At 48.1% G+C, this 24905-nt stretch overlaps 1 protein-coding gene across 4 annotated transcripts in view; it reads left to right on the top strand.

Moving 5' to 3' along the window:
* Positions 1-3932: 3932 nt before the first annotated feature.
* ppfibp1b (PPFIA binding protein 1b) overlaps positions 3933-24905 on the top strand; it is a 33510-nt gene continuing 12537 nt past the window's right edge. The window contains exons 1-17 of one of the 4 annotated variants that reach the window (XM_084477273.1): positions 3933-4064; positions 8852-8931; positions 9846-10051; positions 11684-11773; positions 12087-12200; positions 12992-13120; positions 13921-14013; positions 15539-15617; positions 16942-16986; positions 19438-19499; positions 19619-19700; positions 21458-21552; positions 22092-22180; positions 22396-22465; positions 22869-23076; positions 23711-23743; positions 24252-24396. In XM_084477273.1, coding sequence (XP_084333399.1) covers positions 8868-8931; positions 9846-10051; positions 11684-11773; positions 12087-12200; positions 12992-13120; positions 13921-14013; positions 15539-15617; positions 16942-16986; positions 19438-19499; positions 19619-19700; positions 21458-21552; positions 22092-22180; positions 22396-22465; positions 22869-23076; positions 23711-23743; positions 24252-24396 — 1604 coding nt within the window. In that variant the 5' untranslated portion in view covers positions 3933-4064; positions 8852-8867. Of the gene's footprint in view, positions 4065-8792; positions 8932-9845; positions 10052-11683; positions 11774-12086; positions 12201-12991; positions 13121-13920; positions 14014-15538; positions 15618-16941; positions 16987-19437; positions 19500-19618; positions 19701-21457; positions 21553-22091; positions 22181-22395; positions 22466-22868; positions 23077-23710; positions 23744-24251; positions 24397-24905 lie in introns of all 4 variants that reach the window. The other 3 variants (XM_084477274.1, XM_084477276.1, XM_084477275.1) reach the window with 3 other exon arrangements.

Below are 24905 nucleotides of genomic sequence, written 5' to 3'. Positions count from 1 at the left end.
AGTGAACACATTCTAACCTGTTATTAACTATAGTGAACACATTCTAACCTGTTATTAACTATAGTGAACACATTCTAACCTGTTATTAACTATAGTGAACACATTCTAACCTCTGTTATTAACTATAGTTAACACATTCTAACCTGTTATTAACTATAGTGAACACATTCTAACCTGTTATTAACTATAGTGAACACATTCTAACCTGTTATTAACTATAGTGAACACATTCTAACCTGTTATTAACTATAGAGAACACATTCTAACCTGTTATTAACTATAGTGAACACATTCTAACCTGTTATTAACTATAGTGAACACATTCTAACCTGTTATTAACTATAGTGAACACATTCTAACCTATTATTAAATATAGTTAACACATTCTAACCTCTGTTATTAACTATAGTTAACACATTCTAACCTGTTATTAACTATAGTGAACACATTCTAACCTGTTATTAACTATAGTGAACACATTCTAACCTGTTATTAACTATAGTTAACACATTCTAACCTGTTATTAACTATAGTGAACACATTCTAACCTGTTATTAACTATAGTGAACACATTCTAACCTGTTATTAACTATAGTGAACACATTCTAACCTGTCATTAACTATAGTGAACACATTCTAACCTCTGTTATTAACTATAGTTAACACATTCTAACCTGTTATTAACTATAGTGAACACATTCTCACCTCTGTTATTAACTATAGTTAACACATTCTCACCTCTGTTATTAACTATAGTTAACACATTCTAACCTCTGTTATTAACTATAGTTAACACATTCTAACCTCTGTTATTAACTATATTTAACACATTCTAACCTCTGTTATTAACTATAGTTCCTAGTTAACACATTCTAACCTGTTATTAACTATAGTTAACACATTCTAACCTCTGTTATTAACTATAGTTAACACATTCTAACCTCTGTTATTAACTATAGTTCCTAGTTAACACATTCTAACCTGTTATTAACTATAGTTAACACATTCTAACCTATGTTCTGTTATTAACTATAGTTCCTAGTTAACACATTCTAACCTGTTATTAACTATAGTTAACACATTCTCACCTCTGTTATTAACTATAGTTAACACATTCTAACCTCTGTTATTAACTATAGTTAACACATTCTCACCTCTGTTATTAACTATAGTTAACACATTCTAACCTCTGTTATTAACTATAGTTAACACATTCTAACCTGTTATTAACTATAGTGAACACATTCTCACCTCTGTTATTAACTATAGTTAACACATTCTAACCTATTTTTAACTATAGTTAACACATTCTAACCTCTGTTATTAACTATAGTTCCTAGTTAACACATTCTAACCTCTGTTATTAACTATAGTTAACACATTCTAACCTGTTATTAACTATAGTTAACACATTCTAACCTCTGTTATTAACTATAGTTCCTAGTGAACACACTCTAACCTGTTATTAACTATAGTTCCTAGTTAACACATTCTCACCTCTGTTATTAACTATAGTTAACACATTCTAACCTCTGTTATTAACTATAGTGAACACATTCTAACCTGTTATTAACTATAGTTAACACATTCTAACCTCTGTTATTAACTATAGTGAACACATTCTAACCTCTGTTATTAACTATAGTTAACACATTCTAACCTCTGTTATTAACTATAGTTAACACATTCTAACCTGTTATTAACTATAGTGAACACATTCTCACCTCTGTTATTAACTATAGTTAACACATTCTAACCTATTTTTAACTATAGTTAACACATTCTAACCTCTGTTATTAACTATAGTTCCTAGTTAACACATTCTAACCTCTGTTATTAACTATAGTTAACACATTCTAACCTGTTATTAACTATAGTTAACACATTCTAACCTCTGTTATTAACTATAGTTCCTAGTGAACACACTCTAACCTGTTATTAACTATAGTTCCTAGTTAACACATTCTCACCTCTGTTATTAACTATAGTTAACACATTCTAACCTCTGTTATTAACTATAGTGAACACATTCTAACCTGTTATTAACTATAGTTAACACATTCTAACCTCTGTTATTAACTATAGTGAACACATTCTAACCTCTGTTATTAACTATAGTTAACACATTCTAACCTCTGTTATTAACTATAGTTAACACATTCTAACCTGTTATTAACTATAGTGAACACATTCTCACCTCTGTTATTAACTATAGTTAACACATTCTAACCTATTTTTAACTATAGTTAACACATTCTAACCTCTGTTATTAACTATAGTTCCTAGTTAACACATTCTAACCTCTGTTATTAACTATAGTTAACACATTCTAACCTGTTATTAACTATAGTTAACACATTCTAACCTCTGTTATTAACTATAGTTCCTAGTGAACACACTCTAACCTGTTATTAACTATAGTTCCTAGTTAACACATTCTCACCTCTGTTATTAACTATAGTTAACACATTCTAACCTCTGTTATTAACTATAGTGAACACATTCTAACCTGTTATTAACTATAGTTAACACATTCTAACCTCTGTTATTAACTATAGTGAACACATTCTAACCTCTGTTATTAACTATAGTTCCTAGTTAACACATTCTAACCTCTGTTATTAACTATAGTTAACACATTCTAACCTCTGTTATTAATTATAGTGAACACATTCTAACCTCTGTTATTAACTATAGTTCCTAGTTAACACATTCTAACCTCTGTTATTAACTATAGTTAACACATTCTAATCTCTGTTATTAACTATAGTTCCTAGTTAACACATTCTCACCTCTGTTATTAACTATAGTTAACACATTCTAACCTCTGTTATTAACTATAGTGAACACATTCTCACCTCTGTTATTAACTATAGTTAACACATTCTAACCTCTGTTATTAACTATAGTTAACACATTCTAACCTGCTATTAACTATAGTTAACAAATTCTAACCTGTTATTAACTATAGTTCCTAGTGAACACATTCTAACCTCTGTTATTAACTATAGTTAACACATTCTAACCTCTGTTATTAACTATAGTTAACACATTCTAACCTCTGTTATTAACTATAGTTAACACATTCTAACCTGTTATTAACTATAGTTCCTAGTGAACACATTCTAACCTCTGTTATTAACTATAGTGAATACATTCTAACCTCTGTTATTAACTATAGTGAACACATTCTAACCTCTGTTATTAACTATAGTGAACACATTCTAACCTCTGTTATTAACTATAGTGAACACATTCTAACCTCTGTTATTAACTATAGTGAACACATTCTAACCTCTGTTATTAACTATAGTTAACACATTCTAACCTGTTATTAACTATAGTTCCTAGTGAACACATTCTAACCTCTGTTGTTAACTATAGTTCCTAGTGAACACATTCTAACCTCTGTTGTTAACTATAGTTCCTAGTGAACACATTCTAACCTCTGTTGTTAACTATAGTTCCTAGTTAACACATTCTAACCTGGGGACTGTTTACAGTTGGACTACAGTACAAAGTGCTCAGTTTGAAAGAAACTGAAAGAAACTAGTGTTTTCTTGTTGATGTTTCTCCTGTCTGGTCTGACGTCTGTGTTGTTGTGTATTGCTTTCTTCTATATTTTTGACACATAAACAATAGGCCTACACTAAATAGTAAAATGTATTATCAAAAGAAAAAAACGTTTTATATTGGATAGTACTTTTCTGGGAGCTGTGCTGTGATGTGATGAGTAATGTAATGTAGGTATTACATTACAGCACTATATCAACTATATAGCTCCTCTAGCTGCTGTTGCGCCCTCAGGCCACTTGGGGGCGCCAGGGCTCCGTGCGCCTCACGCTCCTCCCATGAACCAAAAATCCCTGCACAAAGTTCCTTCTCCGAACACCAATCCCGTCGGGAGCAGGGCGGGATGTGGCACTGGTGACGTTTTAACTTTCCTATCCCCTGTCATTCCGTCATGGCGGTGGATGTAGAAGCGTCCTGGGCTTGCGTTAAAAGATAGTAGAAAGTTCAGAAGCGAGGTTCTTGAAGATTGTTTTTTGGAGCAGGTTTGATCGGTAAGTGTTTGAGTCTAAACTCTTTGCTTCGCAGACTGCAGAGATTCTGTAGACGTCTGTTTCCTAGAAGGTGGTGACTTCGTGTAGACTACATGTGTGTCTGCCTTCTAGGAAACTTATCGAGGAAACTTACTTTGAAACATGTTCAACAACAAACGGCTGTTTGTGACCGATCTGTGAAGCGCTCGTCTCCTCGCTGCTGAACTATTCCTCAGTCCTCCACTAGGCTGGAGGTCCAGGGCCCGGGCCACGTCCCCTCAGTCCTCCACCAGGCTGGAGATAGATCCAGGGCCCGGGGCCACGTCCCCTCAGTCCTCCACCAGGCTGGAGATAGATCCAGGGCCCGGGGCCACGTCTCCTCAGACCTCCACCAGGCTGGAGATAGATCCAGGGCCCGGGGCCACGTCTCCTCAGACCTCCACCAGGCTGGAGATAGATCCAGGGCCCGGGGCCAAGTCTCCTCAGACCTCCACCAGGCTGGAGATAGATCCAGGGCCCGGGGCCACGTCCCCTCAGTCCTCCACCAGGCTGGAGATAGATCCAGGAGATAGACCCATGGCCCGGGGCCCTTACACTACTTACACTTTATTCTGCATGGCGTTGGTTTTCCTGGAAGGGGGTCGTAAACTCGAATCCAACAATAGATGTTATTTTACCTGTTGATGTACAGAATCATCTTTGAGCACACTTCGAGGTGGTCCTCGATGCTCCTCAAGTGTTTTCAGGAGTTGCTCTGCACGTTCCTCGTAATATAAATCAGTGCTCGGCTCTGAACGGGTCTGCCCGTTACGATGTGCGTGTGTTATAATACGTTTGCCAAAGGGTGGTGGGAGTCTTTGTAATCATCAGATGTCCAGTTTGTTTCCATGTTATTATAATTTATACTATTTGAGTGTGTCCTAGTCCACTGATCCTAACCAGAATGTGTGTCCATGTTTCCACGGGTCGGTGAACCGCTGTGGAGTAGAAGTAGTTTGTCTTTTGTTACTGAGTAACAAATGAGTAACTATGTCTCCTTATAGCCAAGTTACAAATGGCTGCTGTTTGTTTCAGATGTCTGTTATGCTGATCCACCGCATTGAGATCACTGCCTAACCTCCACTGCCTTAACCTCCTCATCACTGCCTTAACCTCCTCATCACTGCCTTAACCTCCTCATCACTGCCTTAACCTCCTCATCACTGCCTTAACCTCCTCATCACTGCCTTAACCTCCTCATCACTGCCTTAACCTCCTCATCACTGCCTTAACCTCCTCATCACTGCCTTAACCTCCTCATCACTGCCTTAACCTCCTCATCACTGCCTTAACCTCCTCATCACTGCCTTAACCTCTTCACCACTGCCTTAACCTCCTCATCACTGCCTTAACCTCCTCACCACTGCCTAACCTCCACTGCCTTAACCTCCTCATCACTGCCTTAACCTCCACTTAGAGACCACTGCCTTAACCTCCACTTAGAGACCACTGCCTTAACCTCCACTTAGAGACCACTGCCTTAATCTCCACTTAGAGACCACTGCCTTAACCTCCACTTAGAAACCACTGCGTTGTGTTATGAGGAATGAATCACGGACATTCACATATCAGGATGTTTCCACATTCCTCTCAGGCCTGTTGAATAGTGTTGTTATGGGTCTCTGTCTGACGTGTTCCCATGGTTGTTGGTGACAGAAGGGTCCAGGTTGTCTGGGAGTAAGAGGTGTGGTGACCAGGCCATGCAGAGTCACACAGACTGTTGTGTCTGCTACTCGGTTGTTATGTCCTAGTAATGCACGACACGTACAGCCTCCACAGACTGTGCTAGACTGGTTGCTACGTGTAGCCTACATGTGTGTCTGCGTTCTAGGAAACCTATTGAGGTAACTTTAAAACATGTGGAGGCTGTTCTGCAACCAACCTCTGAAAGAAGGAGGCACCACGGTTGTGTCGGTAATATCCTGGTCATGACACATGTAGCCAACACACTCTGGGCTGGACATCTATCTTGGAATGAGTCTATTTATTCAGCAGTCCTCTTCTAAGGTCTGTATCCAATGTGTCTCCCGCCACTTGGCAGACCGGGCAGGAGTACCACCAACGACAGTTTATACCCGGGTTGTAAATTCCCCACACCCTGAGGTTATTGCAGCCGGTCTTAAAGTGGGATCCTAGCTTCTGCAACCTTCCCAGTTGTTTGTGTGTGTGTGTGTGTGTGTGTGTGTGTGTGTGTGTGTGTGTGTGTGTGTGTGTGTGTGTGTGTGTGTGTGTGTGTGTGTGTGTGTGTGTGTGTGTGTGTGTGTGTACCATAAATGGTCCTTTTCTATGTTCAAGTCTCCCCAGGGCCCCATTTGTCCTTCTTTGTGGGCAAAAAGAGAGTTCGGATCTGAAAACAGTAAAAACCTTGAAAGGATTTCCCTGTTTGAAGCCCCAGAGCTGAGATGTGTTGAGCTCCATTAGTGAGTTGGAGGCTTTCCTTACAGTCTGAGTGTGGGTCCTATTTCTGGAGGCAGGGGGCTCTCAAAAGATTATTCAGATATTGCTGTTGTTGGATGCGCTATCTGCCTCAATGAAGCTTATCTGCAGCCATCTCTGTCTGTCTGTGTTTCTGTCTGCGTCCTCTCTCTCTATCTCTCCCTCCCTCCCTCTCTCCCTCTGCATGCTTCTCTGGTGCAATGGCACAAGGGTGAACAATGGCCCCCTGTGTGTGTCTGATGGTTGTGCCTCTGGCCCATGTCCTAGACAGAGGGATTCTGTGTTTGAGTGGCTCCCAGTTGTCCTGTTAGGACTCATCCCAAGGTGTAGCTGGCTCTGTCCTCCACAGTGCTGCTGGTCCACCCAATGACTTAACAAGGTCCACCGTCATCATCTCCTCAGCTCATGTCCCTTAGGCCTTTGTAAGTCACACTGCCTTTATTTAGAGCAACATTATGTCACAGCCTTGTAAAGCACCGTCCAATCACAGCCATCGTCTTGTATCTCACCATCCAATGTCTGGTCACATCTGGACAGTCTTATGCTGCCCTATTCTTAGTTGCCCTCCTGGATCCCACAATGCAACATTCCTGGATGCACCATGTCTCCTGTAATTAGTCATGCGTTACACATGCTTTACAGTGAGACCTGGTGGTGGGTCCAGGCCGCTCCAGGGACCTTTTGAGTTCCACCATCAACCATCAAAGTGTTTGGCCCTGCTCTGTCTTTGGCTCGTTTGATATGAAGACCACCAATACTACTGCTGCCATATCTTCAGGCTCTGTCTGCCGCGTAGGACCAGTGTGCTGATTTGAAAGTTATGATTTGGATTGGACAGGCACTTGGGGACGGAGCCTCAAACTGCTGGAACCTTCTCCGGGCAAGGCCTCGGTGGAGGGTTCACCAAGGCCTTAGTGGAGGGTTCACCAAGGCCTTAGTGGAGGGTTCACCAAGGCCTTAGTGGAGGGTTCACCAAGGCCTTAGTGGAGGGTTCACTAAGGCCTTAGTGGAGGGTTCACTAAGGCCTTAGTGGAGGGTTCACCAAGGCCTTAGTGGAGGGTTCACCAAGGCCTTAGTGGAGGGTTCACTAAGGCCTTAGTGGAGGGTTCACCAAGGCCTTAGTGGAGGGTTCACCAAGGCCTTAGTGGAGGGTTCACTAAGGCCTTAGTGGAGGGTTCACTAAGGCCTTAGTGGAGGGTTCACCAAGGCCTTAGTGGAGGGTTCACCAAGGCCTTAGTGGAGGGTTCACCAAGGCCTTAGTGGAGGGTTCACCAAGGCCTTAGTGGAGGGTTCACCAAGGCCTTAGTGGAGGGTTCACCAAGGCCTTAGTGGAGGGTTCACCAAGGCCTTAGTGGAGGGTTCACCAAGGCCTTAGTGGAGGGTTCACCAAGGCCTTAGTGGAGGGTTCACTAAGGTCTTTGATCTCTGGTTCATTTCTGCCATCGTCTTTGCTGTCATTATTTCCGGTTCCTGTATTGTTTTGTCCTGTCTGCTGTGTGACAAGCGTGTAAGGCACTATTTTAATTAATGTAATTATTATTTTTATCAAGTGAGCGTTGGTCTGTCATGTTGGAGTATGGCAGGGTTGTATTTTTGCAGTGTGATCGATGACTGCCCTTTCAGCATTTCCAGGTGCATAATTTGTCTTTCAGACAATTATTTTTTAGAAGTGACACAGGAACAGATTCTGTGAAACTTGAGCTGCCAAAATGTCATGGCAGTCCTTGATGAAAATAAAGGGTTGAGAAATACGGATAAGCAATGTTATAAAGGAACTTCAGTGGTCTCTTTCATTTCCTGAAGAAGTGTGTGTGTGTGTGTGTGTGTGTGTGTGTGTGTGTGTGTGTGTGTGTGTGTGTGTGTGTGTGTGTGTGTGTGTGTGTGTGTGTGTGTGTGTGTGTGTGAAATACAACACATCCTTTTGATGGAAGCTCCGGGGACTAAAGGACGGGTGTGCAGTCTGGGCTGATGTCCAGATGAACAAAATGGATCTTCAGTCAACTTTGAATGTGCATCACTTCTGTGATGGAGAACACATTTCTTTACACAGTCTGGGTGACAGGGCCTAGCGGAAATCAGTGTTAGCTTGGCAATATGCTGCTTAACACAAAGTCCAAATATTCCTTGACTTGGTGATTTTAGCCTATGTATGTTAATTGAACCAACATACATTATTTTCATATTTTCCATGCTCAAAGGCCATTTTTAACATTGTCATACGGTTTATTGGTGATTCATGTTTTCATTGTTTTCATTAGTTTCATTGTTCTCAAGCTGTGTTTCAGATTGAGTGTACTGGTGTTGAGTCGTTGAGCTGGGCTCTTTTCTTCCAGCGGGCAGAGAGTGAAGATGATGTCCGATGCCAGTGACATGCTGGCGGCCGCCCTGGAGCAGATGGATGGAATCATAGCAGGTAAAGGGTCTCTCCTCCACCTCTCCTCCACCTCTCCTCCTACTCCTCCTCCACCTGTCCTCCTCCTCCACCTCTCATCCACCTCTCCTCCTCCACCTCTCCCCCTCCTCCACCTCTCCTCCTCCACTCCCTCTGCCCTACAGTAAATGCTTGTCTTTGCTCAGAGTTTGGAGTAGTCTTAGGACTAGTCGGTCTTAACTTTTATACCCTGACTCTAAATATAAACGGTTGAGTTTAAATTCTGCCTTGTGCTCTGCCCTCGTCCGGCCCTGCAGCTGGAGGTCATGGTTGCCATCTGAAACTTAATGTTTTGTGGCATTTTTATGTGTGTGGTTATCAAGCATTCATTGAAGTGTCGTTGACACCAGGGTTAAAGATCTGAAGCGACCTGTTGACGGCCGTGAGACGTTCAAGAGCACCGCGACGCTACACTCACTCCTTCAGATGACTGCTGGGCCAAGTCTCATTCCAGTTACAAATAAACATTAAATTGCATAAACTCGTGATTTAGGACCGCCGAATTGTTGACGGGGGTATGATCGATAATAGAAAATGCGCTGATCTTTTTTGTCCCGTGTGCTCGTGCCGCCCCCCCCCCTTATGCCGCCCCGGGTGGCTGCCCGCATCGCCCGTACCTAAAACCGCCACTGCTCATTTACCCCGGCAGCGTTCTACGCCCATCTCACGGCCGACCAAAGCTTAACTTGCGCTTCACTTCTATTTCCAAGCGTTTCTGCAGCGTCTCGTTATGGTGTGTAGGCCTGTTATCTGATGAATCTTGAAAACATAGCGAAATAAACGGCGGCGGTGTGAATTGATACGCCTGCGTTACGCTCACGTCTCTCTCTGGCCTGCGGTGTCACTTCACTGCTGACTGTCTGCCCCCCGGCCTCGTGGCCTCGTCCCCCCCCCAGGCTCCAAGGCGCTGGACTACTCCAACGGTATGTTCGACTGCCAGTCGCCCACCTCGCCCTTCATGGGCAGCCTGCGGGCGCTGCACCTCCTGGAGGAGCTGCGCAGCGTGCTGGAGCTCCTGGACCAGGAGGAGCAGGAGGGCCTGCGCTGCCAGATCCCACAGTCCACCGCCCTCAGCCTGGGGGAGTGGCTGCAGGGGCACCTGGTGAGGACACACACACACACACACACACACACACACACACACACACACACACACACACACACACACACACACAGCCTGGGGGAGTGGCTTCAGGGACACCTGGTGAGGGAGGGACGCACGCCCACGCACGCATGCACGCATGTACACACGCACACACATATTGTATTTTGGGGTTTTCTATACTGTACATTTAGCCCAGGCTTCATTTGATTGGAGGTCTTCTGTTGAACAGAACAGCCTCAGCTGGTAGGATCAGAAGATCAGAAGTAGCAGGCAGAGCTAGTGTTAAGTTCTGTTAGACCAGAACTTCCTGAAGCTGCAGCCAACCAGGAGGAGTTCTGAGAATGTTTTCCTCCCTCTTATCACGTTTCATGCTGTGAGCATCAGCCCCATGGAGTCCCGTGTTGGCTCTGACTAAATATACATAAAGGGTAAACACGGGCCAGCTGTCAGCAGAGCCTCTGACCCAGACAACACGTTTCCTGGTTCCCTGGACACGTGTCTCTGCCACGCCCATGGACTCTACTGCCAGCACTGTGGGGGTCCGGCCCTCAGACCGGAGCCGTCCCCCTGGGTGCGACCTGGCCCAGCGGGGGGCTCTGTGTCCGGGGGACCCTGTCCTCTCTGTTGTCTGCGTTGGGCCCCGTGGTTTCTTTCTCTGCTGGTTCCACTTCCACAGACACCATGTGTTTCATGTTACCGGGCTAAGGTTCTGTTTCTGCCAGAGGGCTCATAACTTCCCCCCGCTGGTCCGGATTTGGGTCAGAAACACAGCGGCCGGTTCCTCTCCTACAACACATTCTTGTGAGTGTCCTTCAGATCAGCCTACAGTCTTATCAGAGATGAGGTTGCGCTGAGCTGGATATGAATACAGAAGAGGCTCTTGACCACAAACCCACTCTGTGTAGGCTAAGCACAGTGTGTGTTGTGGAGAGAGAGAAATGAAGTGCAGGTGGGGTCCACAGTGCAGTCTCCACCCCCCACTGGGCGGACTGGATGCCTGAGTTGATGTAATGATGTAACTCACCCCAGCAGAGCACTTTAAACCAAGCCTCCCTTTTTCAGCCATGTAAGGTCCTGTGAGCTGGAGGGTCATTCAGTAGCCTGGCTGTTGCCAGACCCAGCTCAATGGTAGATTGCACGTTGGTCTGGGAGGCTGCTGTCATTTTCTTCAGCACCAGAGGCGTGATCAACGGGCCGAGTTAAATTGACTCTGTACACTCTGTACTTGCCATCGCTTCCCTGTCGTCATTGTGTTAAACCAGCCAATAGCGCGCCAGGGGGAAAAGCCAGCTTGGTGATTGGCTCCCACAAAAATGTATTGAAACTAGAAAGAAATGCATTGCTCCTCTCCAGACCCTTCTGCAGAACCAACTCAAATCGCCGGCAGAATGGGCGGGGCTACCCCAGCTAGTCATTCTCCGCAGCCGCCCTGTCTGCCCTTTGAGGTTAGCCTAGCGTCAGAGCCTTAAACCATTACCTCTCTTTATAACGTAGCTCATGAGCTGTCTTCAACTTTTGCACTGTATACTGTTGAACACACACACACACACACACACACACACACACACACACACACACACACACACACCTCTTTCTACCTCTCTGAATGATTCCCTTTTCCCCTGTCAGTCTAACGGCCACATCTCCCTGAGCGGAGGGGACCCGTACCAGGAGCGGCTGACCCGACTGGAGAGTGACAAGGAGTCTCTGGTGCTGCAGGTAGTCTTCACAACACAACACACCAGCAGCTCACTGGTGCCTCCAACTTACTGTCCTTTTCTACCATGACTTTCCCAACTAGCTTCTCTCAACTACAATTCTCTCAATCAATTTGATTTGTTTTCACATCTTTGGTTTATTTATGTGTCTTCAGGCTTTAGTTGCCAAAGGATGTAGAAGAAACCAAATCGACTGCGTGGAAAGTAGCCTAATGGTTTAAGTGTTGATGATGAAGCATAGACAGCAGTAGGCATTGGGGCCTGCTCCGTACATAAGGCCTCACATGAACACAGAGCTGTGTGCTGGGCTGCAGGTGAGCGTTCTGACGGACCAGGTGGACGCGCAGGGGGAGAAGATCCGAGACCTGGACGTGTGTCTGGAGGACAACCGGGATAAACTCAACAGCACGGAGGAGATGCTGCAGCAGGTGGGGATGCTCTCTGTATGAGTCTGGGGAAACATCACCAGGATGAACATTGGTGGTGGTTAGTGAGGTTCCCCCTTCACTGTAAAGCACTTTGAGTGTCTAGAAAAGCGCTATATAAATTCAATTAATTATTATTATTATTATTATTATTATGAAGACCTCCATCCATTCCCACCCAATCCTGTGCTCTGTGGATTCAAATAACAGCATTGGGTCCAATGTAAAACTAGTTGTATTGGATGTGTTGTTTATATTAGGACTCTCTGCCTAAACCTCTCTCTTGATTGCCATCCCATATTAACGAGGTCCTCGTCAGACCTTGTGGCCCTAGAGTCCTACCTGATGATACACTAAGTGGTATTCACTATGAAAGATGACATTTATTTCAGGTGGAAATGAATTATTGCACCTGCACTACAATCCCTCTGCGTATTAGAGCCCTCGATTTACTTTGGGTTATTTTCAGAAAGAAAGTAAAACATTTTGTCTTGTTTCTCTTGATGAGAATAATCAATTTGCGACAATATAAACAGAAAACTGACAGTGAAAATAGTGAAGTGAGTTTGCCTCCACTCGAAGCACTTAAATAAACTATAATTACCTAATAGATTTCAGATTAGATTTAGTTTCAGTAGAGCGCTATGAGCTCCTGTATCATGAGTTTGGTCATAGTGGAGCTTCAGCAGCTGCTGTGGTACTGAAGCGCCCTGCCGGCTGTGGGAGCCACGCTCCGCTCTGGCTGACCTGCTGACCCCTCCGGGCTCACACTGACCTACAGCCCCTCCCCTCAGGAGCTGCTCTGCAGAGCCTCCCTGGAGACCCAGAAGCTGGAGCTGATGTCGGAGGTCTCCGGTCTGAAGCTCAAGCTGAACGCCATCGAGAAGGAGCGGCGAGACCTGGACCGCTTCGGAGACGGCGAGGTACAGCCAATCACAGCCCTCTGAATCAGGCACCAGCCACTCGTCTACTCCCCACGTCTTCCATTTGAAGCAGATGTGTTTGAAGATTAAGGATTGAGCCTCAATGCAAGTCTAAGGACTTTGTTAAAGCAAAGAGACGTGATCGGAATCACTGGGGAATGTTTTGACAGGTACTTCAAGTACGTCCAACCAAAAGGCAGACAGAAGGGAGAGTAATCAGGGGCCCCCACGCTGCGGGGCCAGAGGACCCCTGCTCTGCAGCGCCAGGGGCCCTCCTCTCCGCTTCTATGAAAAGATACTCTGATCTTCTCATCTTGACTTTTTTTTAAATCTTAAATGATCTGCGGGCCTCACAGAGTGAGGATGCGGGCCGCCAGTGGCCCATCCCTGATCTAGCGGCTGTTGGATTAGAGGAGGGAGATTGTGACATCATTTGTAGACCAGGTCAAATGTAAATTTGTTTTTGCGCTAATAGTCACGATTGACAGACTTGAGAATGTCGCTAAATGAAACACCGATCAGTCCAATGAACGCTAACCTTTTATGATCAAAGGACTCATTTTACTATGATAGCATAATAGTGAACATATATTGTAAATACTATTACAAATTATTATTATTATTGAAATGAATAAGACACTGGAATCTGGAATGTGTTCCGGGGCCCACCAGAAAGAAACCCGCGATGAGGACAAGATGGATCCATCTATCTCCATTCAAATCTCCGTTGGGTTGGACCAGTACTCTGCACTAGGCTTCACTCAATAGGTTTACATTTACCCCTGTTGTTGTTGTGTCAGGAGCTGATCCTAGAGGTCAACGAGCTGCGCTACAGACTGCAGGAGATGGAGAGTGAGCGCATACAGTACGAGAAGAAACTCAAGTCCACCAAGGTGAGGCCATGGGCTGGTCCCCCTCTGCTCTGGGGTGGTCTAAGCCGGCTCTGCTGAGCCAGCTTAAAGGGGTGGTATCATGCTTCTTCCACTTTTCCCTTTGCTCTAGACTGTTATATGACGTATGTATACATGTTCTACGTCTGCTAAGCTAGAACAATCTAAGTCCTCCCCAGGGGGAGTATTCACTCCCACCAGAACGCCCCTCAATAAGTGTGTGAAACAGCTCGTTTGTGCTCAGACTTTGTGCAGAAGTCCCGCCTTCTGGCTACCCGCAATGTTTTCAACTTCTCGGGGGTGTGAATTTGCCGACACACGTTTGACCAATCGCAACAGAGTGGGCGTGCTGACCAATCACAGAAGACTGCTACTCGGGAGGGGGGCCTTAAAGTGACATGATACAAGACAGAACGTTTTTGAAAGACCCTATTCTAGTAGTACCCCCAAATGCAATTAGTAACCCTAAAAAAGCATGATATGGGATCTTTAACTTTTAAGCAGTCAACCAAGATGAGCGTCCAGCAAAACGTTGGACCCTAGCCTGAGCATAAGGAATACAGCAAAGGACTGGAGCTCAACGCACCAGCATCATGGAGCCAGTGAAACAGGGATTCAGGTTTAGAAATGGAGAAAGCTGTCGGAGCGCTGTAGTCTGACTGTTAACGTTGAAGGTGGAGAGTAAAAGCGTTCCTCTAAGCCGAGGGAACATCAGCGCTGAGCCGGCCTTCTCACTGTCCTCCACCGGAACACGGCCAGGCTGAAAGCACACCATGTCCGCTGTAGTCTCGCTGCTCTGGAGGTTCTTCTCCTCTTCTGCTCCTAACTGTTGACCTGTCACATCTGAATCCTCTTCTCCTCTTGGTGGTTTGTCTCACGCTGCTAGTCCCTCATGGCCAAGCTGTCCTGCTTGAAAATGAGAGTGGGCCAGATGCACTATGAGAGGCAGAGGAAGGAGCTCAGCCTCCAGGCCGTGCAGGTTGGCGTCCCTGTGCTGTGCTGGTTGTTGTGTCCCCGTGGCCCTCTGTCCTGCTGTAGTTTTATTGTGCAATGTCTCTTTATTTCTCCCCTCCTGCTGAATGAAGGCACTTCTTGTAAAGCGGTATCTTCACTTTGTTTTCACTGTCTTAAGCGAAAGAGCAACACTTGGTTAAAGAAAGTGATGTCACACATCTTTATAGATAAATGCTGAAACAGATCCACACAGCTCCTGCTCACACAAACCACAGGTATGCGCTAATCATGGCCCTGCGCACACCCTTCTGTGGTCAGACTTCAGCCAGGCTCTGGTGTCTCTCCCCTTCACTTTCTTACTCTGTCCTGTACATTTTTATCGTGTTCAACCCCTCCCTTAAGCAACTTCTCCTGCAAGATTTAATGGACATTATGTTTCTGCCTTGAAGCCACCCTGGTCCCTGGTTGTAAAGTGTGTGTTTGTGTGTGTGTCTGCGTGGGGCTGCTCGGGGAGGGGGTAGAGTCTGTGAAATCCCACCCAGACGTGTCGCATTCTTTGTTGTGGTTCCTGAAGGAGGAGCTGGCAGCGCTGAGGAGGCAGCAGGAGAACGGAGACGGAGGGGCGAGGAGGGCTGAGGACGGCCCCGACAGAGGTGGGCTGCTTCACCTGGGGGGAGGGGGGCTGCTTCACCTGGGGGGGAGGGGGGGGGGCTTCACCTGGGGGGAGGGGGGGCTGCTTCACCTGGGGGGAGGGGGGGGGGCTTCACCTGGGGGGGAGGGGGGGGGGGCTTCACCTGGGGGGAGGGGGGGCTGCTTCACCTGGGGGGAGGGGGGGCTGCTTCACCTGGGGGGAGGGGGGGGGGCTTCACCTGGGGGGAGGGGGGGGGGCTTCACCTGGGGGGAGGGGGGGGGGGCTTCACCTGGGGGGAGGGGGGGGGGGCTTCACCTGGGGGGAGGGGGGCGCTCTGGGACCAAGAGTAGCTTCAACAGTAGCTTGGAGTGTTACAGTGTGGGCACTGTAACACCCCACACTGTAACACCCCACACTGTAACACCCCACACTGTAACACCCCACACTGTAACACCCCACACTGTAACACCCCACACTGTAACACCCCACACTGTAACACCCCACACTGTAACACCCCACACTGTAACACCCCACACTGTAACACCCCACACTGTAACACCCCACACTGTAACACCCCACACTGTAACACCCCACACTGTAACACCCCACACTGTAACACTCCACACTGTAACACCCCACACTGTAACACCCCACACTGTAACACCCCACACTGTAACACCCCACACTGTAACACTCCACACTGTAACACCCCACACTGTAACACCCCACACTGTAACACCCCACACTGTAACACTCCACACTGTAACACTCCACACTGTAACACCCCACACTGTAACACTCCACACTGTAACACCCCACACTGTAACACCCCACACTGTAACACACAATGAAGTGCATCCATGTAATGCAACATCCGTCACAACGTGGTGCTGCTTCCATCCCAAGCGGCAGGATTATAATTCAAAACGTTTATCTCGAGCAAAATCAATGAAGAGTTATTATAGGAGGAAGGAGCAGCGTCACATCCGTCAGTCCAAACATCATGTTTTATGTCCCACTTTCTATGACCGCATTAGGCTGCGTGGCTGTGGTTGTGTCTGCATACACTTATTCAAACATGTTTTTAGGCAAAACAAGGTGCAACATTAGAATGAGGCGGTGAGGCGTTTAGGACCAGAGCGCGTTCCAGCAAGGGTTATCTAGAGTAAACACGACTCACTCCTGTATTGTGACGTACCAGACACAAAGAGACTCGGCGTCCATATGATATGTGCATCATTACACTCATTAGTGCACACACTAGTCCTGTTGTACGTCGGAATGTCCGACAATATGTTAAAGCTGCAAGCGGTTGTTGTTTTTGCTGACTGTGTTGTCCTGTTCAGCCTCTCATGCAGACGAGCCTCTTAGACAGAGGCTGAAGGAGAAACGTAAGGCTTTGTGTTTACTACGGCCTGCTCCCCCCCTCCCCGTGTTGCATGTCCAGGCCTGTGTGACCCGCCCCCTCCCGCCCCCTCCCCCCCCGCCTGCTTGTCCACGTAACCCCGGAGCCCTGACCCGGCACTGAGCCCGGGTCAGCTCCCCGTCCCGGCCCCTCCACCCGGCCCCTCTACCACCTGAAGGCCCCCGGCTGCTTCAGTCTGAGCCCCAGAATGTGTGCATCGTGTCTCCAGAGCCTCCAGGACTCATCACCGGCCTGTTAGCCGCATGGACCGCTGCACCCACCCCCCTACCTCACCCCTCTACCTCCTCTACCTCCCCCACCCCTCTACCACCCCTCTACCCACCCCCCTACCTCACCCCTCTACCTCCTCTACCTCCTCTACCTCCCCCACCCCTCTACCACCCCCTCTACCCACCCCCCTACCTCACCCCTCTACCTCACCCCTCTACCTCACCCTACCTCACCCCTCTACCTCCTCTGCCTCACCCCTCTACCTCCCCCCTCTACCTCACCCCTCTACCTCCCCCCTCTACCCCTCCCCCTACCTCACCCCTCTACCTCCTCTACCTCCCCCACCCCTCTACCACCCCTCTACCTCATCCCTCTACCTCACCCTACCTCACCCCTCTACCCCACCCCTCTACCTCACCCCTCTACCTCACCCCTCTACCTCACCCCTCTACCTCCTCTACCTCCTCTACCTCCCCCACCCCTCTACCACCCCCTCTACCCACCCCCCTACCTCACCCCTCTACCTCCTCTACCTCCCCCACCCCTCTACCACCCCCTCTACCCACCCCCCCTACCTCACCCCTCTACCTCCCCCCTCTACCTCCTCTACCTCACCCCTCTACCTCACCCCTCTACCTCACCCTACCTCACCCTACCTCACCCCTCTACCTCCTCTGCCTCACCCCTCTACCTCCCCCCTCTACCTCACCCCTCTACCTCCCCCCTCTACCCCTCCCCCTACCTCACCCCTCTACCTCCTCTACCTCCCCCACCCCTCTACCACCCCTCTACCTCACCCCTCTACCTCACCCTACCTCACCCCTCTACCCCACCCCTCTACCTCACCCCTCTACCTCACCCCTCTACCCCTCCCCCTACCTCACCCCTCTACCGCACCCCTCTACCTCACCCCTCTACCCCTCCCCCTACCTCACCCCTCTACCTCCTCTACCTCCCCCACCCCTCTACCACCCTCACCCCTCTACCTCCTCTACCTCCCCCACCCCTCTACCACCCTCACCCCTCTACCTCACCCCTCTACCCAAACCCTACCTCACCCCTCTACCCCTCCCCCTACCTCACCCCTCTACCTCACCCCTCTACCACCCCCACCCCTCTACCTCACCCCTCTACCCCTCTACCTCACCCCTCTACTTCACCCCTCTACCTCACCCCTCTACCTCCCCCCTCTACCTCTTGCCATGTTGTCTGTCGTGTTGACTCAGATGTCTTGTGTTTGTCACTGTGCTCTGTGCCCAGAGCCCCTCCCCTCTGTGTGGGCAGTGTGTGACACTGCAGTGTGTGACTGTGGGACAACACTGTGCTCAGTAGAGGTTGTGTAAACAGTCAGCTGCCGGCCAACTCGTGTGTCTTCCAACAGTGCGTCTCACTTGTCGTAGCAAATCCTCTGTAACACTTCTTAGTATTGTTCAGTCGTAAGTCATGTATAAGCTTTTCTTTTAACAATGAGGTAATCATTGACAAAACATTGATATATATATGAATGAAACTTTAATTGTCATTTACACACAGTACGGGTACAGGTGCAACGAGATTTGGGTTGCATTCCCAAAAAGGTGCTTTTGTTAAAAAAGATAAATAAATTAAAAATACATATATATAGATGGTTAATAAGTGCTGTAGCTAGATCAGTGAGCCAGCTTATCCAGTGGACTCTAGCAACTGGTGGGCTGATCTGTTCATCATCTATCTGGCTGGACACTCCCAGTTGTGATGTAACTAGAGGGTCGATCTTGACATGGCTTCTAAAGGCTGATCACCATCAAACCTGGTGGTACAATTTTTAACATTACACTTTAACGTTGCACTTGTGAATCATCAACATGTATAGTCCATTTACGTTAATGATTAGTTCATCATTAAGTAAAGGCTTACAAATAAATGGCTGGTTAATGAGTAGTTTGTCATTAACTAAAGGCTTAGGAATGAATGTTTTGTTAATGAGTAGTTAATCATTAGCTAAAAATGACTTATGACTGAACGTTATTATGAAGTGTTTCCAAGTCATATGTATGGCCAACGTCATTCTATATATTTGTGCCCAAGTTTTACTAAACAGTAGAATTGTGTGTAGGAACATCAGAGCATCATGGACCTATCATAGTGTCTGATCCATCATAGTGATGAGTCTCAGATAATGAGGAGTTGTTGTGATGTTTACCTGAAGTCCTTTTCTGTGACTCAGACGTGGAAGTGCAGAGGATGAAGAAGGCGGTGGAATCTCTCATGGCGGCCAATGAAGAGAAGGTATGTTGAACTGGTTGAACTGGTGCACCTCCTTCACCAGCATAACATCAACGCTAACAGATGGTGAAGTTTACATCCTGCCGACAATCCGCCTGATGTCCGGACGTCTCGTCCTGCAGGACCGGAAGATTGAGGAGCTGAAGCAGTCGGCCCTGAGGGCCAAGCGGCTCGAGGAGGCGGGGCTGGTGCAGCGGAGGAGAGGTGGGCCTCACCGCTGCTCTGTTAAAGGACAATCTGGTACTCACTCTGGTACTCACTCACATTGAGCCCCTTTCTGGTTCGTCTAGGATGAGAGTGGTTGACACCCATAGAGCGGTTGACACCGACATGTTGACTACTGGTCCTGTCTCGGGCTCATTTAGAATCGCCCTGCCTGCTTCAGAATGGCTACGGGCATTCACAAACCTGTCCTTAAACAACCCTAAACAGAGATGTGAAACTCACCGAGTGGTTAGTGGTGTTGGTTGATGTTCCAAATCAAGTATCGTAGTGAAATACAGTTTCTGTCGTGTTTTATTTGGCATTTTGTAAATCCATTGAAACGGAAACCGGACAGGAAACGGGGGCTGTTTACGTTTGGTTGTAGTCTTATCGCTCGGTTCTCTGTCTCAACAGTAGGGCTAGAACCGAGCAAAAAGACTACAACCAGCCCCCCTTTACGTTTCCTGTCAACAAGCAATGAGTCTTCCAACAGAAATCAATGGATTTACAAAATGCCAAATAAAACACGACAGAAACTGTATTTCGCTACGATACTTGATTTGGACCATCAACGAACACCACTAACCACTCGCTGAGTTTCACATTTCTGAAAACAAACGTTTAGGGTTGTTTTAAGGACAGGTTTGTGAATGCCCGTAGCCAGCCATTCTGAAGCAGACAGGGCGATTCTAAATGAGCCAAATACCAGAGACAGGACCAATAGTCAACATGTCGTTGTCAACCAATCTATTTCATCCTAAACGAACCAGAAAGGGGCTCAATGTTCAAAATACCAGAATTGTCCTTTAAAGGGGGGATATCATTAGCCTAGTCCTAACTAGACCTTCGTACTCGTTTCATTCATACCGATGGTCTAGAACTGCTATAGAGACAAACGATTTCTCACTTGAAGGCGGGTGCTGTTGAAGTTTAAAACCTATTGGCTCTGCCCAGCGCCACTCCGGATCTGCCTTAACCAATCGCTAACGTTTGGTCGCGACGTATTTCATGCTTAGCAAACTCCTTCACCACTAACAGAGCCAGCTGGAAAATCAAACTTTTCCCGAATCCCGTGGGAAGAAGCGCCACAACATCTTGACCACCAACAAACAAAAAAATCTGGCTTTAATTTATCTATATTCGGCAGAGTTTCCACAACAGACCGAATAGCTTTCTCCATGGTCTTCCTGCTGCTTCCTGGTATTTGTTTGACTACAACTGAAACTCGCGCACGACCTGTACGTCACTGTCCTCAGGCCGCGCCTCCTGTTCGCTGACTGGAGGGACAAACTTGAGGGAAAAGAAATCGTTCAAACATACAGCACTCCCAGACCTAGTTCTGTGAAAGTGAAATGAAAATTGAGCGGAAGTACGGAGGCGGGCGGAACCAGGCTAGGATATCATGCTTTCCACGTTTTTCGACGTATGTATACATGTTCTACGTCTGCAGCTAGAACAATCTAAGTCCTCCCCAGGGGGAGTATTCACTCCCACCAGAACGCCCTCAGTAAGTGTGTGAAACAGCTCGTTTGTGCTCAGACTTCACTTCCGTGACGGTGACGTCAGACTGCAGTGGGCGGGGCTGAAGTGCAGAAGTCCCGCCTCCGGGCTACCCGCAAAACTTCTCGGGGGTGTGACACTGCCTTAATCTTAACCTTAACACGGCCCACACTGCCTTAACCTTAGCGCGGCCTAACCCTTAACCTTGGCTTGGCCTCACGTCAGCCCACTCAGCTCAGAGGGTTTTTGAATTGCAGAAGAAAAAGAGCGAGACGGGGACAACACGGAGACGGACAGCGACGGCTCCACGCTGCTCATCAAAACGACCAGCGCCGCCGACCAGCCGGACCAGGTGTGTGTGTGTGTGTGTGTGTGTGTGTGTGTCCATGTATGAATTAGTGATCGATGTATTCACCGATATTATCAGCCGATATTTGCGTTGTTTTTTTTTTGCAGATTAAAAAAAAAAAAATTTTATTCATATTTTTTTCCCGCCATGATTTACAGACAGTTCAATAAATTTTCCTTTTTTAAATTGAGACGTGTATCATTTGTTATCATCGTCATTTTTATGATGTGAACTGAGGGTTAGTGGAGCCCTAGTGAGAATGTGCGTACGCGCATGTGTGTGTATGTTTGTGCGTACGCGCATGTGTGTGTATGTTTGTGCGTACGCGCATGTGTGTGTATGTTTGTGCGTGCGCGCATGTGTGTGTATGTTTGTGCGTGCGTGCATGTGTGTGTATGTCTGTGCGTACGCGCATGTGTGTGTATGTTTGTGCGTGCGTGCATGTGTGTGTGTGTTTGTGCGTGCCGGGTTTGCTCACATTGAAGTGCAGCAGGCGGGTGTTTCTAGGTACGGTCTCCAGAACGTTGCTCTCTGCTCTGCAGGAGGGCGTGTGTGGAGGCAGTGAGGTGCGTCACGCTGACTCCCCGGTCGACCCCGGGGCGGCGCTGGAGCCCCCCGCCCCCTCAGGAAGGTGAGCCCACCTCATGTGCAGCCTGGTCCATATCATCACGGCTGTGATTCTGTATCACGCTTCAGCCGTTGGTCCAACAAGGACTCTGTGGTCCCGTCTGCACACACCGGCACTCATCACCAGCTCATCTGCAGCCAGCGCCTGCTGCGCTGCAGCTCAACAGAGAGTTGGAGGAGTCTGTGTTTCTTAATGCAGTGGTTTTTTTTGCTTTTCAGCAATGAGGACAACTGTCTTGGACAAAAGTCTTGGAGCCAGGATGACCACGACTCTGTAACCAGTGAGAAGGTAAATATGTTTCACCTCATATTATTATTATTATGAATCATGTTCTAGACATCTATACAAAGATCACCGCTAAACCTAAAGATATCAGCAATGACTTAAGTTCTATGTAGCTTCCTGTTGCCTATAGTACTTCCTCAGTAGAACAGCAGAATAGGCAGAGGTTAACGTACAGGAGATGAATGCCTTCATAAAAAACAGTAACTGGTTCCATTATAACCAGTACAGAGGTTAACGTACAGGAGATGACTGCCTTCATAACCAACAGTAACTGGTTCCATTATAACCAGTACAGAGGTTAACGTACAGGAGATGACTGCCTTCATAACCAACAGTAACTGGTTCCATTATAACCAGTACAGAGGTTAACACCTGCACTTTGCCTGTGGTCTCTTGTCTTCCCAAGAACAAGACCAACGAGGAGATGAGCAAGCTGACGGAGAAGCCCCCCGTGGGAGGGTCCGCCACGCTGCCGGGGCCCCCGGGGCCCCCGGGACCCCCAGGGCCCCCGGCCGACGACGGCGGCTTCGGCTCGCGGAAGGGGCGGTCCTCCTTCGGGAAGGGCTTCTTCAAGCTGAGGGGGGGCAAGAGGACGGCCAGCACGCCCAACCTCGGTGAGAGCCCCGCGCCGGCCCGCTGTCACCGGCAGGGAGCAGAAGCACCCAGAAGCTCTCTGGGGTTACTGACCTGTTTGTGGGCGGATGGGTTTCTGCTGGGAGACGTCTCTGTCTGAGACGCCTCAGCGCGTTGTTTCACGAGCGTTAGAGAGGTCCGCTGGTAGAGAGTATGAAGCTCACCGTTGGTCACAGTCTGGGGGATTCGCTCATAAAAGCTTGTGAAACTGCAGCGGCCCTCAGGGAGAGCCGGTGGTTTCAGATTGAACTGTGGCCCCCCCCAGGCCACTCCTCCCCCAGGCCACTCCCAAAGAATACACACCAACACCATCATTTGCTTCCCACAGTCACTGCCGTTCCCGTTTAATTCTGGAATGTTTGTGCCTCAACGTGGGCCCTGGTGCATCTGTCCCCGCCCCGGGCTTCTTCTGGTGCATTGGGAAGTGTGTGTGTGTGTGTGTGTGTGTGTGTGTGTGTGTGTGTGCGTGTGCGTGTGTGTGTGTGTGTGTGTGTGCACGACTCCTCTAACGCTGTGTTCCTCTCTGTGGACCCTGTGAGGGTGTGTGTGTGTGTGTGTGTGTGTGTGTGTGTGTGTGTTCCTCTCTGTGGACCCTGTCTTGTGTGCTTTGTGAAGACCGCAGCAGGAGTGCGAGCGCGCCTATGCTAGGTACAGTAATGACGACCGCAGGGCCTGCCCCCCCCCCCTCCTTCAACCTGCCCCCCCCCCCTTCAACCTGCCCCCCCCCCTTCAACCTGCATCCCTTTCTAGACATCAAAGTCTCCTCTCTCAGAGGCACTTTGAAAACACGTTGCTGCATGAGTGTGTGTGTGTCCCCGCATTCTGTGTGTCACCGTCCATCTCTCGTGCGTTCTGGTGTTTCCGTCGCCCTCTTATTTAAAGGTTGCTTTTGTATCAAACCGTTCTATTGTTTTGGGGGCAAAAGACCCAAAACCCCTTTTTCAAAGTTTGAATAAATGAAACCTTTATTCATCCACTTTGAATGGCCTGTCTCCTCCAGCTGTAGTGGTAGGAACAGCCTGTGTCTGGTGCATGTAGCCCGTCCACGCTGTAGGAGCTGCTGCCCCACCGCCCCTCTGTCTGGGCCTCTGAAGCCCTGGGGCCCGTGCTCCCGTCTCTGCTGCTGACCCTGTGGTTCCCCCCCCCCCCCTCACAGCGGAGGTGGAGCGGCCCGGGACGGAGCACCTGGACCTGGCGGGGCTGCCCCAGCACTCCTCCACCAGCGACAGCACGCACACGCTGACCACCACCCCCGAGGCCGGCAAGAAGAAGGCCTCGGGCATCAAGAGGCTCTTTGGGAAGTACGTGTTGGCCCTCGGAGCCTCCCTCGACCCTTAGGGCGCACTCTCACTAGGCCCTCTGTACCGTGCCCGAGTACGTTCGCCCCCTAAAGTCTAGATGTTTGGCTGGTGTGAGCACGCCGTCCGTACTCCAGTACAGTTCAGCTCCGTGGCCTCAGTACACACAGGAGAGGTGTGCTCAGGCCACGCTACAGATGCTAGTGAGCCGACACGCGCACACGCACGGATACACTCGGGTAGTCTGATAGCAGACCAGCTCAGATCTGGTTGAACGGGGCGTTACATTTTCGCTCTATAGTTTTACCGCCCAATCCTGTGGCTGGAGGCGGGATCTTAAAGCGTATTACTTGCTAATTATTATTTCCTTTAAGGAAATCAACCCACTGATAAGACGAGCGGTCACTGTAACGGTTCCAGTTCAACACCGTTCAGACCGGTCGGTTCCAGTTCAGCCCGGTCACTGTAACGGTTCCAGTTTAGACAGGAGTTTGGTTCAAACACCTCCGCAA

Source organism: Micromesistius poutassou (assembly GCF_964030765.1).
Source record: "Micromesistius poutassou genome assembly, chromosome: 13".
NCBI classification, from domain to species: domain Eukaryota; kingdom Metazoa; phylum Chordata; class Actinopteri; order Gadiformes; family Gadidae; genus Micromesistius; species Micromesistius poutassou.
This window is presented reverse-complemented; position numbering and strand designations above follow the sequence as displayed.